This window comes from Opisthorchis viverrini (genome assembly GCF_000715545.1).
Source record: "Opisthorchis viverrini unplaced genomic scaffold opera_v5_556, whole genome shotgun sequence".
NCBI lineage: Eukaryota > Metazoa > Platyhelminthes > Trematoda > Opisthorchiida > Opisthorchiidae > Opisthorchis > Opisthorchis viverrini.
In genome coordinates this window covers 142,090-155,377 of record NW_008752215.1, presented here as the reverse complement: position 1 = coordinate 155,377, position 13,288 = coordinate 142,090, and the positions used below count along the sequence as shown (strand labels likewise).

General features: G+C 44.4%; 1 protein-coding gene across 1 annotated transcript; it reads left to right on the top strand.

Annotated features, from left to right (window-relative positions):
• Positions 1-1,089: 1,089 nt before the first annotated feature.
• On the top strand, positions 1,090-10,516 carry T265_11703 (hypothetical protein; the record flags this gene model as incomplete). Its single annotated transcript, XM_009178424.1, has 6 exons — positions 1,090-1,123; positions 3,922-4,070; positions 4,744-4,804; positions 7,604-7,818; positions 9,903-9,962; positions 10,397-10,516. The coding sequence occupies 6 exons, from the start codon at positions 1,090-1,092 to the stop codon at positions 10,514-10,516; spliced, it is 639 nt and encodes a 212-aa protein (XP_009176688.1).
• Positions 10,517-13,288: the final 2,772 nt, after the last annotated feature.

Sequence of the window (13,288 nt, the reverse complement as noted above, 5' to 3'; positions counted from 1 at the left end):
GCGCGGGTTCACTCCTGAGGATGGAGATTCATCATCAGCCTGAGAAGCAGCTGCGAAATTTCCACAGCGAAGACATCCGCGGGATGGTGGTAATCTTGGCTTGGAATATGTGCAAACGCAACCATATTGTTATATCTGCTGATTCGCCAATCTGTTGTGTCTGCTGCTGACCCGCTCCAGTGCCCAGTGACTGAAGAAAAGACTCACAACGGCTATATTCCAAACAAGCAAGTGCGAGAGAGCAAAAGTTACAACGACCTCTCGCTATTCAAAGGGGACTTTCTGACATTGATCCAGGCTGTCTGATAGGCGTTCGTGAACACCCGTCAACATCGATCGTGCCTCTATGAAATGCCTGAACGCTGATCACATTCGATCGTGCTTCTGTGGCGTGCACGAACACTCATCAGCTTTTGCTGAATTGATTGAATGATTGACTGGCCTGGATGCTTTCCGGCTTTCCTGTTGAGTTTTTGGTGGATCAGTAGGTTCCGGGCGTTCTAAGGTTATCTTCAGGAAGCTGATCTTCCTGATGGGTATCTTTCAAGATTCTACTCCTGCTAAACTGAAGAAGACGTATTTTTGACAGACGAAATTAAACAGCTGCTCAGTGGAATTCCACTAGCGTTCATAACATCTGGTTTGTCTGATGACGAAACCATCCATGAGATATCTAATTTCACAGCATGCCAGTTTGAGAAGACAACATCAGTAGATCGGTTTGGTCAACAGAAATCACCCGAGCAAGGACTCATCAAAGTAATCGATACAGCTCAAGGAGCAACAACGATATATATATATATATATATATATATATGCATATGCGGATCAAGGATGCTCCAACGATACTCGCTCTGACATCTTCATTTTAGTTCGAACCGGTTTCGTGTAACATGGTCTGAGTCCAAAACGTTTTACAACAAACGACGAAATGACCTCGACAGCGCATGGTCAGGCAAACCCAAAAGCCTATACTATGATTTTATCACAGAACTGCTTGTTTCCCGTCAGTAGGATATGTGAACCGAGGTGGCTTCTTCTCAGGTCTGAAGATTCCTCGGAGATGTGCAAGATGAGGTCCAGACAAACATGCGTGGGGCCAACTTACAAGTGGAACTCAGTGGTAGGTCGGATGCGCTGAGTTCACACGGGTGCAAAGTTGGTTGCATTTTGTTCCGGACTAAATCATTTCCTTCGAGTAACGAAGCCAGTAAATGCGAAACTCTTTGAACACACGTCCATTTTTTTTATGCATGGCGGTGCATGGTATGCAAGAGCCAACAACAATCGACAGGAAATCGTGTAAAATGGTCTGGTTGCCGAAAAAGAGTCAAAGAACGTCAGAACTTAACTCTTGAGCACTATGCGGATTAAAATCGATATATCAGGCTGCACTCAGCTCTTGGGATTACATACCACAAGTGGAGCGTCAAGAATATGCCTGAGGACATTTCTACACTTGTTTTAAGTACATAGGTGTGGACAACAGGCAATTCTTCAGAAATGTGGAGCTACACTGCCCTGGCAAGAATCAATCTACTCCATGGCCGATCCCACTTTCCCCATGGTTATAAGTGATCTGTTCTCACAAGCTGTTCACTTGTATTTCTGGAGCTCATGTCGTCTCATCGTGGTCCAGATACACCAAAGCTCCAAGAGAGGAATGATTCGCAGAGACTTGGACGCCTCTGTGGCTCACGAAATCTAATCAAAAGGCTTGTTCCCGCACTTAAATCTTTCGTCTCTAGCCATTTTCATTTCTTCGACCCTGAGTGAGGTAAAATAACTGAGTTTATTGATGGTAAACCAAGTGGCTGTTGATTTGTTTGTTGAGCTAAGCAATTCGCTTGTAGCTATTTCTTCACCACTTGTATGGAAGTTTTCTGTAAGTAGAGGGGAGATTAACTCCATTTTATCTGCTTGCGTTAATATAGTTTTTAAAAGGGTAGTTTATATAATTGGGATGATTGGTTGATTAGGTTACAACTCTGTGGTAGTTTCACTGGCCCGTTTACTATTTGTGCTGCGTTGCGGTCAAGCAACCTCCCATTCAACTGGTCCGTTGAACAGACTTCAAAAAAAACCGTGTTGCGTTCTCGTCCGGTTTCCCTCAATCCAGTCCTTCTTAGTTAACCCACCCGTGTTCCGATATTTCGACACATTGCTAGTTGAGTTGATTAGCTGAATCCACTGAATCCCGAAATTTATGCCAAGTGTTTATCCGTGAGCTGACCTCTGACCTCGCCGGTCTCTGGCCGTTCGGTGAAGCAAGAAGTTCCCAGTGGAAATACAAAGGGCGAGTAATCAGGTGTCAGTCCATCACCATTTCAAGGAATAAAGCCCTTCGCCGCGGAGTTGTTTATTAGCAAACACCAGGAACGTAAACGTCTCATATGCACCTTGTCTTAAAAAAAAGATCATTCTCACGCGTCTAATTGGACTTCCCTAGATATTCATTGACTATCGCGTAACTGTAAACGAGCGCTGCACAGCAGTTCCACAAGTTCCGTGATAAACCCCAGCTTCTATTAGACGCGAGGCGGAGTTTCGATAGAACCACATACTACTCGCATTCACAAGCTGTTCACTTGTATTTCTGGAGCTCATGTCGTCTCATCGTGGTCCAGATACACCAAAGCTCCAAGAGAGGAATGATTCGCAGAGACTTGGACGCCTCTGTGGCTCACGAAATCTAATCAAAAGGCTTGTTCCCGCACTTAAATCTTTCGTCTCTAGCCATTTTCATTTCTTCGACCCTGAGTGAGGTAAAATAACTGAGTTTATTGATGGTAAACCAAGTGGCTGTTGATTTGTTTGTTGAGCTAAGCAATTCGCTTGTAGCTATTTCTTCACCACTTGTATGGAAGTTTTCTGTAAGTAGAGGGGAGATTAACTCCATTTTATCTGCTTACGTTAATATAGTTTTTAAAAGGGTAGTTTATATAATTGGGATGATTGGTTGATTAGGTTACAACTCTGTGGTAGTTTCACTGGCCCGTTTACTATTTGTGCTGCGTTGCGGTCAAGCAACCTCCCATTCAACTGGTCCGTTGAACAGACTTCAAAAAAAACCGTGTTGCGTTCTCGTCCGGTTTCCCTCAATCCAGTCCTTCTTAGTTAACCCACCCGTGTTCCGATATTTCGACACATTGCTAGTTGAGTTGATTAGCTGAATCCACTGAATCCCGAAATTTATGCCAAGTGTTTATCCGTGAGCTGACCTCTGACCTCGCCGGTCTCTGGCCGTTCGGTGAAGCAAGAAGTTCCCAGTGGAAATACAAAGGGCGAGTAATCAGGTGTCAGTCCATCACCATTTCAAGGAATAAAGCCCTTCGCCGCGGAGTTGTTTATTAGCAAACACCAGGAACGTAAACGTCTCATATGCACCTTGTCTTAAAAAAATCATTCTCACGCGTCTAATTGGACTTCCCTAGATATTCATTGACTATCGCGTAACTGTAAACGAGCGCTGCACAGCAGTTCCACAAGTTCCGTGATAAACCCCAGCTTCTATTAGACGCGAGGCGGAGTTTCGATAGAACCACATACTACTCGCATGCCTCATCAGTAGTGTCCGCTGGCACACGAGTTTCTAGTTCTACACAATTTTGTGACAGTACCTATAAGGGGCAAAATTTCGGCGAGTTGAATATTGGTTGAGTAGAAAAATGGGAAAGCACTTGAACCCACTTGAGTAACTCACTTGAGCAATTTTACAAACGATGGGCCTATTTAAGTGAGCTGTGGAAATTCTGTTCTGAATCATTCAATGTGCAAATTAGGCTGAATTACAATATTGCAAGATATTATGCTCGCTGGCTGTGACCAAACTTGGCTATGACTATTCATGGCGTGCACTTCGAATGTCGATAAGGCCGTTGTAGAACACTTTTCTTACATCTTTTTTTATTTTCCCGGAAGATTCGGACCAACTTCAAACTCAAATCCGACATGACGAACGACGGTGGAGCGCGGCTGATTTAGATGAAGATGGGAAGCTTTCGTTTCCCGAGTTCGCAATGTTCCTTCATCCACATCTGTACCCAGTCATGAGGGCTGTTTTGAGTGCGGTGAGTTTGCTTGTGTCTGAGCTTGGCTTGCAATGAAGCTTTAATAAGTCACGTACTACTGTGTTTCATCAAACGTTTGTCCAACGTGAGGCGATTATCAGGCGAGCTACACTAGTTGGGAGTCAGCGGTGACTGGAAGGTCAACGGATGAAAGTCTGAAGACCGGTGATTCATCCCTGAACGACGAGAACTCTCAGTTCGAGGTAGTCTATAGCAAGTTTGTCGTGTTTGCTGCGAAATAAGTGTGAGGAATTGAGGGAATGCTCTAGACTAGTAAGATGTCCACATTGTCGAGAGTAGTACTGATCTCTTTTTCAAGAAATGAAATCTTAAGTGTTGGATATGAATGCTTAAAGTCCTATCTATTAAAGTCTGAAGGTCACACATCCGGAATGGAACTTCTTTCGTTACAAATGAACTCGGAAGAGGCCACCAAAACACTAGTCATAGGTCAAACATGTGTATTCAGCCTGAAACTCAGAAGTTTGCAGACATTTCTGCCTTTGGTGCAAGAAGAGTCGACTGATCCAGGCACGCTTCGAAACTGGAAAAGAAATGATGCTTGTTGCCCTCAGCTTTCTAAGCAGTCGTGTTTGTGGGATTTTCTTTGAGGTCACACTAACTACCGAACTAAATGACCTCGACTTCCATGCAACGTATGTCTCTGTTTCAGGAAGTTTTGGAGACTATGGACCAAGATAAGGACGCTCAAGTGTCTGAAGAAGAATACATCAGTAAGATGTCTCAATTTTTTGCTGCTGTACTGGTTGCCATCTGATATCTTTGTGTCACGGACTCACAGCAGCTCTTATCAATCTGTTTTCTTCTCCCAGTTTTGACTCCCCACGCACCGGAAAGAGTTCATTCATTTTTTACACACCCATTTCGTACTTCAGTGGACAACCTTTCCTGCAGATGAGTGCATTTCTATGCAGTTTCAGCACCTAGACCCCAAAAAGAAGACGAAGAAATCAAGCGTTTCCGACTCGGAAGCGATCACGTGACCATGCTTGGTCGTTCATTGCATTCCACCGTTAGACGTGGTCACTCTCAATCTAAAAATGGCTCACCAGACACGTCACTTACAACTAGTCTCTGGAATCCGATACTGCATTGGAAAATTCTCGAAGAGGCTGCCTCATGGCTCCAAACAAGAAGTACATCTAGTGCACTTTCCCGATTAAAATCTTTCCCAAAAAGTAGTAAAAAATCACACCTCCCCTTTGTTTCCCAAAAAGTGTTTTTTTTAATCGTCATCTTCCCGCTTGTCCTAGGCGTACTCAGCTATCTGTTTTCTCCAAAAAATTGCTGGTTTTAACTTTGACAGAGTTTCGTATGATGCCAAACAGACATCTGTTTTGTTCAACCGGATAGATTCCGTGTCCATCTGCTCTAAATGTGGGATATAGTTCCGTTTCTGACCACAAGACTTTGTCGTTGTCTTGTGTTACACAAACAGAACAAATCCTCTACACAAGGTTAGTATACAGTTCTCCCCCCTTACAAGAAATATCTGAGCGAGTAACGCTCCCAAGTGCGGAAACGCACCACCAAAGTGCGAATCTCCCTGACAAGCAATAGCATTGGACAATTTTCGGTCACCGCGGCTTCCTTGTTAAACCGTCTGTCACTACATTGTTATACTTGGGTTCAACCGCACTTCCCTCACACTTGAAAAAAAAGTTCAAAGTGAATCAGAAGACACGTAGTTAAGGCCATGGGCCAGGCAGGTTGGCCACGTAACAGGTGTGCAAACGACTGAGTCACGTGTACAGTCATCCCACAAGCAGTTCTCTGATGTACTGAAGGATAGACACAAACGCGTGCAAACCAATCGGACACGCATACAATCAGCCAATAAAGTCGCAGGCCAGATTGGTAGTGATTGACAAACGGACACACGCGCGCAAACCCTCTGACACATCGTGAGTCGTCGTTGGTCTCTCCAAAACGCCGAGTCGCATTTCTCTTAAATCGTTGAGACACGAGTCAAGCAAACAACTGGGGATGCCGTTGTTCTATGGAGTGTAACAAACAAAACTTCATCAGCTGTGGTGCAAATAGCAGTTCGTGGATGATGATTTAGACGATACGTGTCAGAACACCATCCTCCAGCCCCTCATTGGCTAGCCTAGCATCCGAAAAGAAATATCCGTCCGAGACGCCAAAGTTGATTTTCCGTTGAACTGGATGGTAAATTCTGCCAAGTGAGAGGATGAAAGTCAAACACATTTCCTGTAACAACGGATGAACAAATCACAGTACTTCTCTTGTGGTCCATGAAAAGTGTGGACATTCCACGACAGTTTTCGACATATTTGAGGCTCACCAGGTGGTGTATCTGACTGCTGTCCAAGCTCCAGTGCCTAGCGCCGGAAAAAGAATCGCGGACAAGGAACACGACACCATTATTGCGAACAAGCGAGTGTGCAAGTGCAATGGCCTCAGGCAATTTTTATTGAGTGGCACTGTCTGACCTTGGTCTAACGCTGTCCGCGCTGCCTGGCTTTGATAAAAGGTTGTCCCGTGCTACATACTGAGGGGGCGTTGTCTGACCTTGATCCAACGCTGTCTGGCTTTGATTCAGGGCTCTCTGGTAGAATGGTGGGTCTCAATTGATTCCGGGTATCCTGTGGTTACTTTCGGGAATCTGACCCTCCTGATACCAGGTAGACGCACTCCTTGAGTCTTCGCCAACCCTAGGTTCTCCTAAACTGTACGCGTGTTGCAATAAACAATCAGTTGGTGTTAACGCAGACCTAAACGAGATTTCCACGGATCTCCCGTTTGTTGTCTTCTTCGTGTAAATGTGCTGTGCAAAGGCCGTCCTTGAAGCGATATTTAAGAAATCCCAGCCCATTTTCTCAACGAAACATACTACTCGTACAGTTGCTGAAAATTCTTCGACATCCCACAGTCAATTTGCTATCCTTGGGAATCATCAGGTAGCAAAGTTCCCGTCAAATTTATTTCCTACCTGAACAGGAAACTGTACGCACATTGAAGTATAAACTTATCATTCGGAATTGACCATGGCGCTAACAGAAGGATCAGCCGAATCTAACCCGAATGTCTCGTTTCTCACATCCCTAAACTGAAGTGCTGCATACAGGTTTCCTGCATAATATTTAACATACCAGTGTATCCTTTTTTACACAATACTGTTTACAAGGCTGAAGAAAACCATCTGACAGCCCACGAGATATTCAGCGGATATCCAATTGTTCAAACCAAATGATTTCACTCGTTCAGCCGAAACTCCCTTTTGGTGCCTAACTGCCATGCTACCTGAAGGAAGCACGAGGGCTGGGATACTGCCAAATTGCCCAAGCCTAGGCAGGGGAAGTCGAGTTCGAACCACGGAACTTCCAGTCAGTAGATTCGTGGTCTAACCGCTGAACCATCTCCCTCCCTCCGCCTTGCAAATGTTTTGGTTTACTCGAATGATAAAATGCATGTGCGATGTGTTTTTTATCGGAGATTTTGTGTTTGACTCTAATTACACGTAAACTCGGTTTTCTCGTATAACATAGGTGAAATTGCACGAGCTCATCGAAGGGTTTTCTACAGAGGACTGCCGCAACCGCCCTGGGTGGATAGAGAGAAAGTCCAGTTCCGGATGTATTTGGACCTCGACAAAAACGGGAGTTTAGATCAACAGGAGATTGGAGAGTGGCTTTTTCCCAAGGATTATGATGAAGTGGATTCGGAAGTGTTACACCTGCTTCTCTATCTTGATTCAAATCAGGTGAGTCGGGATGCGTACAGTCTGTGCACATATAAAACATAACCAGATTTGAACGTGTCTAATCCCCGTCGCCAAAATGAAAGTCACTTAACGCAAAGTAGACTGTACAAGTGGTCTTAGTGATCCTGAGCGTAAAAACTTTGATCAGACCCGAATATTTGTAGGAACCATGCACAAAGGCTGCCCAACCGTCGGTGCCTTCACGAATGTGACTTGCATGTTGGAACGATTCAAGGCTATCTTTGGTTGATCTACTCGCTGAAACTACCCTGGTCATCGTGGACTTTCAAATTCCAGTCATCCGAAGAGAATAGATCCGTTCTATTGAGCTTTAAGCCAGGTTCCCGAACTCTCACATCAGTCAAGTTGGGTGGGCATGTGAATTCAAGCCTTGGAAGGATAAATCACTTGGCAACATAAGTTCAGCCCCCACTCAAGATCTCGTGCACTTTGTTAATGACAGAAAAAGGACTATCCCATTCAAGATCTGATCATTCAAACCAATTGCATCACATCACCTACCTATTATCAAACATCAGGCTGGGAAAAATACGCGGTAACTTTGTTGGAATGACCACAGAGAGTAAAAACGGGACCCATTGGCCGAACGATACCCTTATCTGCAAAACATTTGCAAGTGGCAGAAAACCTTTTGCGCAAAAATGTTGGATTTTGTCGCGTATGTGATCAGACTAAAAGTCATCTTAACTTACGTCCATATTTTCGCAGCCCACCAAATTTCATTTTTCACGGACGCAATCATACCTCTGGCGGAAAAGTCTGGTTGAATAATTCCCCAGCATCCGAGACCCTGGGATGCCAAGATGAGGCTTAGAAGTTTGGACTCGTACTCTAAACCCAACTACCTGTCTCTTTTAGTCCATCAGCGACACATCGTAGCTTTCGAAAATTCAATTCCATTGTGCGAATACTGATCATCGTAAAAACATATCTAAAATCGATGCTTTAAAGTGCATGTTGTCTGACATGACAAGAGTGCACCAGAGGATTGTGCCGAGGTTGAACAAAGCATCTGACAAGATATCGTTTCACATTCCCGTACGAATATCCCAACAACTGTTACAGGATGTTAGGACGTTCTCGTACGTTTTCGCCCGAGAAATTTGGGAGAACAGCATGAGACGAAAATAATGTGATCAAAAAGAAGTTAGCAGACACCAAGTGGTGCTTGTCCGTGCCCGATGTGGGGGTGCTTGATTGCATGGGTGCGTGCGTGCATGTCCGTGAGCTCGTTTTTAAATCGAGGCTGATAGGACAAAGCACCAAGCCTCCTATAGTGACCTTTGAATTTTAAACTATAACGCCCAAGTGGGGCGATCCTGGAGTAAATGGCATGTGACCCCCATGGTAGCGTCGCCTGAGAGGCTTCTTCTGGCTGACCGGCAGTGCTCTCGATGATTCTGAAAGTGGTCCCGTAGATCCGAATATTGTTAACCTCAAAGTTGGCTGAATTTAAAACACACTGGTGAAAGCTTCACTGTGATTCTCATGACTGGTTCACTGCCACCTCCGAACATGCTTATCTGCAAACAGCTTATCTTGGCGCCCTGTCTAGTGACGGAAACAGGTTGAAGTATTGAAGTATTGATTCATTTCCTTCAACTTTATCAGCCCGAGATTTTCTACCGTCTGTTTATTTTGTTTTTGCTGTCTGGAGCCCGTCTCAGCTGAGAGTGAGGACAAAAGATGTACCTCCAAACAAGTCTTGAACATTTTAATCGATAAATCTATACAAAATTCCAGAATATTTTGGGCTTTACTAGCCTTTTGATTGACATCGCCCGCGAAATCGCCCTTCAGGTTATCGGCTGTCTTATCACAGTGGAGAACATAAATAGGGTAGAGGTGACGCTTACACTTTGATGACAAGCTCATCTGAGGTAGAAGACCTCAAATATGCCGAGTAATGAGCACTAGGTCAGTGTCCTTTCTCATCTGAGGTAGAAGACCTCAAATATGCTGAGTAATGAGCATTAGGTCAATTAGTCGTGTGTCCTTTCCATTCGGTTTACATTGCTCCTTGACCAATAACGCAACTTGCCCTCTCCATTGACATATTACAGGATGGTGCCTTAACGAGAAGTGAGGTCCTGCAGGATCTACACTTGTTCCTACGGAGCCAGGTGACTAACTTTGGAAATGCATTGGAGTATTACTACGAACTGTAAAGTTGGTAATTCTTTTTTTATACATCCAAATTCGCCTTCATTCACCGCTGCACGTAAGACGACAACAAATCACTGAAAAGGCCTCGTAACATCTGCCCCGAAACCAACAAGATATCGATGTAATATTTTTTTCATTACGTAACATTGTACACCCCAACAAAACCTTAGTTTGCAAACCTGCTATATTTTTTCATCGTTTTTATCCACTCTCTTTATTGTACTTTGAAGTTAGAAAAAACACTACGACCTCACACGTTGCTATCTAGGAACACCCATGTATGGTTTCCCCATAACAGAGCACGAGTAGTCTGAGCTGACACTGGGCCGATTTATTCGCAAGACCTACCAGTGTTAGGAAGAAGGTTCTTCGCCGTGAATTCGTTGGTTAGCGAACACCAACTAAACAGTTAGAAATTATTCAACAGGAAAACGCATATCTCATATGCACCTTGATTTTGAAAACTGAACGCCCTCATGTGTCTTCTCGAACGTTCGTGAATTTTCATTGACCATCACGCTATTGTAAATAAACGCTGCAAAGCAGTTCCACGAGTTCCGTAATAGACCCAACCTTCCACTAGACGCGAGGCGGAGTTACGAGAAAATCGCATGCTACTTGCATGTCTTATAAGTAGTATTCGCCGTTACACCAGGACAGGGAAGCCGCTGAAGCCAACACAGGAACCAGCTTCCCTCCGTTGAACGCAGGCCTGCCAACTAAGAGGAGTACGGAGACAGCAACTGACCAATCAGAACACTGAGAATCATCAAACAGACAAGGTAACTCATCAAGGTCACAGGACACTGCAGCAAGCAGTCATACGATTGGTTGCGTTCGATTCAGCGCGTGCGGCAGACTAGGTGCTGTGAGGCGAGTGTTTGTCACGATATTTTCCAATTAAAGTCGTCCATATTACATAAGAACAAGTAAAATCAATGAAATATGATACATAACATTTTTTCCACCAAAGCAGCAAGTTAGTACCTTGAGCAAAGGCCTGGCGACGAAAACTTTAAACTGCAGTCATCGGTTTCCTGGAGGATTTCAATGCTGAATACAAAACAATTCCACAGGAGTAGATTCATACCTTCGAAAATTGTGTTATAAATTAGCAGAAGGGTCGGAAACCTTAGGTCTCGAACTTTTCGGAGGTTTTTGCTACGTAGGTTGCTTGTCTGCTCGCGAATACACCTAAATTATTCAAGCGTTTGCCTACTCATGAGTAGGTGGAATTGTCTTTAACCTTGTGATGGTCGCCCTGGCTGGCCTGGACTTGAACTTTGGGCTTGGGTCCACGAGTGAAAATTTCAAGCTAAAAGCTGGCGGCAATCGGTCGGTGACTCCATTCCTGAAGCGTTGGAGTGGTAAGAGCCTATTCACGTACTCACTGACTGCCCAAGACAAACAGCGTACGTAGATCCATTACTCACGAATTTTCACTGTGTTACTCTACATCCACTCTCGATATCGCGTACAGGCTGCTCGTCAGAGATTCCGGACGTATGCGAGTCATTTCCCAGCCTTCTGCACTCCAACGTCAAAACACGAAAATGTTTCGTACACGACGTATTCCTGGGAAAAAGCACCGTCATATGCTCTCTTCTATTAAAAGATTTCATTCGAAGACAAGCACGCTACATTATTTTGTGCATCGAATTTTTCACCGAATTGTTGTCCACAAACAGTCAAAATGTGTGGGCGACGTTTTATGAGGTCAAAGCACATGTTTAAGCACGTAAAAAGTATAATCTAGAAAACCTCCACGTTCTACCGCACGCAACACTACCACAGCCGTTAATGCCGTCCCTCGGCAAACTCTAAACCGTCTTATGTCTGGTCAAAAGCATCTCATTTGTCTACATCAGGTAGCCATCAAATCAACTTCCATATGCTTGGTGGTTGCTCGGCTTTGCTGCTGAAAAACGTGAGCCACGCATGTTGCTTTGTGCACACTTCCTATCATACATTAATACAAGGGGTGATGTGCACGTGACAAGCATGTGATCTGATTGACCCATATTCTAACCGGCACGTAGAGAGGAGCAATCTTATAACGGTCCTTTCCTTCCGCCTTTTTAATATGAGTTTTGTCAAGATGGTTTCAAAGGGACAAACCTCAGTCTTTGGACAGAAAAAAACGGTATATATACGTCCAAACATTTTAGCAGCTGAATGCCGACCAGATGATGCCCTCCAGCATTTTCTTTTCCTGTGTCCATGCAGATATAGGTCAGTCTATTGTCACTTTACCTATTCTTGACTGAAAATTCCAAAGTCAATCGGTGTCACCGGAGGCGCATTCTCATCAACCTGGGGGTTTCACCTTTAACTGAATTGTCGACAGCCTTCCAACAGCCGTGGATCTGAGAAGCTGGAGCAGTATGTCGAATTCATGGAAAATGGACAAAATGCTCAAAGCAGCTCTCATCCGGTTGGACAAAAATCCGCCATTAATTTGATGTCGCAAATGCGTCCTGGTCCACAAGCCGAGCGATATGCACTATTTGAGGCGCAATAATTCTATACTACCCGTCTGACTTCAGTAGTTCGAATAGATTGGGGAGTAGCATGCAATCTTGTGTGGCCCAGGCGACTGCCAGCCAACCGTAAATTATTCTGAAACCACATTAGAGTTCAATGGTGGTGTAGCCTGGCAACAAATTTCACCCTGCAAGTTTGTCAGCAAATTTCACGCGACGAATTGCCCACTGATTTACTTCTCACTTGAAAATATTTTCGTGTCGGGTTTTAACCCTTAAGAAAAAGAACTAATCCTGAGGTGTGAAAATTCTGATTGATTCATTGCAGAACGTGGTGCTGACAGTTTCAACTGGAATGGACAGATAAGAATGGAAAGAAAGGTGTGGCAGCTGCGGACTGGTGACCACCTAGAAAGGAGGAAACTTTGAAGATTGTGTGGGAAGCTTTAGGCACATTATCATCCCGCATTCAGGAAGGATATCGAAATGAAAGCATCCATATATTGAGCCTCAGCAACATCCAAAAGTCTAAAAACTGCTACGGGTCATCCAACATGTCCACTTAGTCCAGATTTCTCCCCAGTCGATATACGTTTCAGGTTTGCTTCACTATCCAAGCTTGCACGGGAGTGTCGGTGGCCAAAGCAGCAAACAGAAACGAAAATCAGCGAATATACACGCTTTTGAAAACTAATTTGGTTTTGCGAGAGACTCGCCAGGAACTCAGCTGAATCTCTCGTTTGTAGTGTTTCAAGGCACCTGAATGTGTTGCACCAGGACGCCTCATGTTTTAGTCGTTA